At 43.3% G+C, this 4,662-nt stretch overlaps 1 protein-coding gene across 2 annotated transcripts in view; it reads left to right on the forward strand.

Moving 5' to 3' along the window:
* NOX1 (NADPH oxidase 1) overlaps positions 1-4,662 on the forward strand; it is a 25,101-nt gene that overhangs the window by 3,722 nt on the left and 16,717 nt on the right. Inside the window, exons 2-6 of one of the 2 annotated variants that reach the window (XM_017505866.2) lie at positions 2,900-3,010; positions 3,252-3,336; positions 3,683-3,834; positions 3,930-4,111; positions 4,200-4,332. In XM_017505866.2, the coding sequence (XP_017361355.2) occupies positions 2,951-3,010; positions 3,252-3,336; positions 3,683-3,834; positions 3,930-4,111; positions 4,200-4,332 (612 nt within the window). In that variant the 5' untranslated portion in view covers positions 2,900-2,950. The remainder of the gene's footprint in view (positions 1-2,899; positions 3,011-3,251; positions 3,337-3,682; positions 3,835-3,929; positions 4,112-4,199; positions 4,333-4,662) is intronic. The other variant, XM_017505867.2, reaches the window with a different exon arrangement.

Genomic DNA, 4,662 nt, shown 5'->3' on the forward strand with positions numbered 1-4,662 from the left:
TTTGAGATGGAGTCTCACTCTGTTGCCCAGCCTGGAGTGCAGTGGTGCAATCTCAGCTCACTGCAACCTCCGCCTCCCAGGATCAAGTGATTTTCCTGCCTCAGCCTCCCGCATAGCTGGGATTACAGGTGTGTACCACAGGGCCTGGCTAATTTTTTGTATATTTAGTAAAGATGGGGTTTCACCATGTTGGCCAGGCTGGTCTCAAATGTGTGACCTCAAGTGATCCATCTGCTTTGGTCTCCCAAAGTGTTGGGATTATAACAGTCACTGTACCCAGCCTCAGTTATCTTTTCATGTGAGTACCTAACCAGTGGTGTGCTGAAACCAGCTCCTATCAGCTTGCAATGCCAGTTGTGTGCATCTCTTCCCAACTCTGCATTCAGTGGTGTTCAATGACATCAAGTTAGTATCTTGAAATCTGCCATGGTGGGAGTAGTTACATCATCAAAATTGGTGAATGCTGGAAATCGGGAATTTTCCCTCCCCTCAAAAATCAACAAGAGCGAAATTCTGTCTAAAAAAAAAAAATTTACCACCACTGCATCACTGCATAGAGCTCTCATTCTTTTAAGAGAATAACAATTCAGGCATGGTGCAGTCACTCAGGCCTATAATCCCAGCACTTTGGGAGGCCAAGGCAGGTGGATAACCTGAGATTGGGAAGTTCGAGACCAATCTGACTAACATGGAGAAACTCCATCTCTACTAAAAATACAAAATTAGCCAGGTGTGGTGGCACATGCTTGTAATCCCAGCTGAGGCTGAGGCAGGAGAATCGCTTGAACCCGCAAGGCCGAGGTTGCAGTGAGCCGAGATCGCCATTGCACTCCAGCTTGGGCAACAAGAGCAAAACAACATCTCGAAAAATAAAAAGAAAAAAGAGAATAACAATTCATTGCATTGATGTACCATAATTTATTTAAACACTCCACAGGTTATTTCTTAAATTCATCCTCACCTTGGGAAAATACAGAGAGCAATTTGATTCTCTATGAAGTAGAGCAGATAAGCAGCAGAGGAAGAAGTTTAAATCCATAGTCAATGATGCATTAATGACAGCAGGAGTTCAATTATAACACCAGTGAGTGTGGATCTAGAGAAATGAACATACATTGGTGTATTTAAATGTGTTGCAATGAGGAAAAAATGTTTTCTCTAAAAAGAATCCATCCTATATAGATAGCCACCACAGAATATGGAACTGTGAAATTATAGTCCTGTATTTTCAATTCACTTGCCAATTTTAGCTTTAAGAAATCTCTGTGATTCAAATAAGCAAGTAGTGGGAACCAATGTGGATATGCAGGATCTCTGAGATGAGCGGAGGAAATTTACTCAGAAATGGAACAGGCTGTCTGTACCAAAAACAGTCAGAGCGTGACTCAGCAGAGGGAGAAAACATAGGTCATGTGGAAAAGCCAGAAATGGAAAACAGTAGGGCAGCTTTTGTTCACCACACTGCCTGACATTCTTAGTAGCCATTGTGGATGCTAGACAGACCTTGTCCTGGCTTACTAAGTTAATGTCAGGCTGTCCTGGGTTTACGATATAAGAAAAATCAATTTTGTGCTTCATAGATAATTAGAAAAAGACTAAGAAATGCTAACCTTAACCTATACCCCTTCTTTTAGAAAGTCTTTGACAGACACACAGTGTAAGGCTGGCCAGTCAGCTGAAGTGCAACAAAAATTTCCTGGCTGCTGCTGCCAGCTCCTCTGCTACTACATTGTCACACTCCATAGCAGTCCCAAGTTCATGTAGTAGACTCAGAAGCCAGTTGTATGGAGTTGAGAAGTCAGATTTAGCTGCCATAGAGTTAAGCTGCCATGGAGTTAATATTCTGTCCAGCTTATACCTAGTAAGGCCTGTTTTTCTGGACTAAATACTTCTTTGAAGCATTGATTCCTTGTCTCCTTTGCTAGCAGCTTCTACTGCTGGAGCAAGTTGTTCTTGATTTATGCTGCCTGGCCACGCAAGGAAATCAGCTTAAAATTGTGCTTCTCTGAAGTTGTCTCTTCTCAAATATCTACCTGTTTAAAAATTTTACTCTAAGAGGTTTCCTAGTCTTGACTAATTTTGTTCAATTTTTAAAGACATCTTAAATAGAAGTGGTTAAAAATTTTAAGTTTTTATTATACAACTATTATGTGCTTATAACTGCAATATTAGAAAATACAGAAAAGAATAAAATACCATCCGTAATTATACCTCTAAATATGAGCTTTACTTAAAATGCAAATAAAGGTATATATAATCCTTGGCCAGGCATGGTGTGTCACGTCTGTAATCCCAGCACTTTGGGAGGCCAAGTCAGGTAGATCACTTGAGCTCAGGACTTCCAGACCAGCCTGGGCAACATGGCAAAACCCTGTCTCTGCCAAAGATACAAAGATTCACTGGGTATGGTGGTGTGCACCTGTAATCCCAGCTACTCGGGAGGCTGAGGAGGGAGGATGGCTTGAGCCCAGGAGGCGGAGGATGCAGCGTGCCGAGATCTTGCCACTGCACTCCAGCCTGGGCAATAGAGCCAGATCCTTAAGACTCTTTTAAAAGTGACAAATAATACAATTATAATTAAGAGTATTAAACAAAATGTTACATCCATAGAATGTATTTACTAACATGTAATCATTAAATCCTATTCTCTTTCATGTTAATAAACGTAGTCAAACATTTCCTAACTACTGTCACGGGAATTTCTCAATTCAATATTAAATTCAGCATATTTTGTGCATTTTGCAAACAGAGCCTGGCCTTATCATGCTAGCTACTGAGAGGGGAGGCAGCTGGAGCCCTGTTCATTTGCAGGCCTCGGATGAGTGGCTGGGTCAGTGGCTCACATGCTAGATGGTGAGATGAAGCAGCTGATGGTCTCCTTTTCTATTCTACTCCATAGTCAACATTGGCCTGTGCCCGAGCCTCTGCTCTCTGCTTGAATTTTAACAGCATGTTGATCCTGCTTCCTGTGTGTCGCAATCTGCTGTCCTTCCTGAGGGGCACCTGCTCAGTGAGTCCCAACCACTCCTAAGTCAACATTCACATTAGAGAAGGAGACCTGGATTCCTCAGTAGGGACAGCTCAACATCATGCTCCTAGGAAGGGAAGCCAGAGGTCTCCTTCAGTAGCTAAGGGGGTGGGTACGGGTGGGTGAGTATTGGCATGCTATGTGCAAGACATGTTTGTTATGGGTTAATGAATTTAATAAAGCTGGCTGGAGACATCTGACCATGATCACTTTACATTTGCAGTCTTGCAGCCGCACACTGAGAAAGCAATTGGATCACAATCTCACCTTCCACAAGCTGGTGGCCTATATGATCTGCCTACATACAGGTAACTCAGGCAAGCCCTGAATCCACAGACTCCAGGGCATTCAGAATCTTGCTTCATCCATCCATCCATATGCACATTCAAAAAATATTTATCGAGCACTGGGCACTATTTGTTACGCACTGTTCTTGGCCTATTTTCATGGAACTTATGTTCTATTCTTTTGGGAACAGAGTAAGTATAAAAAAAGATCTTGGATCGTTCTGCAATCAAGGGTTTATTGGGCACCTTCTTTGCACTCAGCATTCTGCTAAGTGCTATAATGTAGGATTCTTCTAGTCTAGTGGGGCACACCTGCCATGATGTTGCTGAGATGTCTCTTAACATTTCTTTTCATCTTTCCATTTAGCTATTCACATCATTGCACACCTGTTTAACTTTGACCGCTATAGCAGAAGCCGACAGGCCACAGATGGCTCCCTTGCCTCCATTCTCTCCAGCCTATCTCATGATAAGAAAAAGGGGAGTTCTTGGCTAAATCCCATCCAGTCCCCAAACATGGTGAGTTGACTTGCTAGCAAAGCACCTGAGATATGGTCATAAGCAGGAAGTGCACAGGTGGACATTGTGCCAGGTTGACATTTTTCCTTTCACAGACAGTGGAGTATGTGACATTCACCAGCATTGCTGGTCTCACCGGAGTGATCATGACAATAGCCTTGATTCTCATTGTAACTTCAGCTACTGAGTTCATCCGGAAGAGTTATTTTGAGGTCTTCTGGTATACTCACCACCTTTTTATCTTCTATATCCTTGGTTTAGGGATTCACGGCATTGGGTAAGATTTTCAAACCCTCATTCTCATGCCCCAGCCCCCAACCTTGCATAATTCTTTGTTCCAAACCATCCTTCTTTGTCTATTTCAGTGGAATTGTCCGGGGTCAAACAGAGAAGAGCATGAATGAGAGTCATCCTTGCAAGTGTGCAGAGTCTTTTGAGATGTGGGATGATCATGACTCCCACTGTAGGCGCCCTGACTTTGAAGGGCACCCCCCTGAGGTAAGAGCCCTATGGGCAAGGATAGGAGCTGTTACTGTTATTATTACTTTTATTGTTGTTATCATCATTATTATTAGCTCAGTCCTGTGCTGGGTCTTATGAAGGCTATCTATGGGGTTCCTACCTTTAAGAAACTTCCAGTATCGCTGGGCGCGGTGGCTCAAGCCTGTAATCCCAGCACTTTGGGAGGCCGAGGCGGGTGGATCACGAGGTCAGGAGATCGAGACCATCCTGGTCAACATGGTGAAACCCCGTCTCTACTAAAAATACAAAAAATTAGCTGGGCATGGTGGTGCGTGCCTGTAATCCCAGCTACTCAGGAGGCTGAGG

Source organism: Cebus imitator, unplaced genomic scaffold (genome assembly GCF_001604975.1).
Source record: "Cebus imitator isolate Cc_AM_T3 unplaced genomic scaffold, Cebus_imitator-1.0 Scaffold343, whole genome shotgun sequence".
Lineage (NCBI taxonomy): Eukaryota > Metazoa > Chordata > Mammalia > Primates > Cebidae > Cebus > Cebus imitator.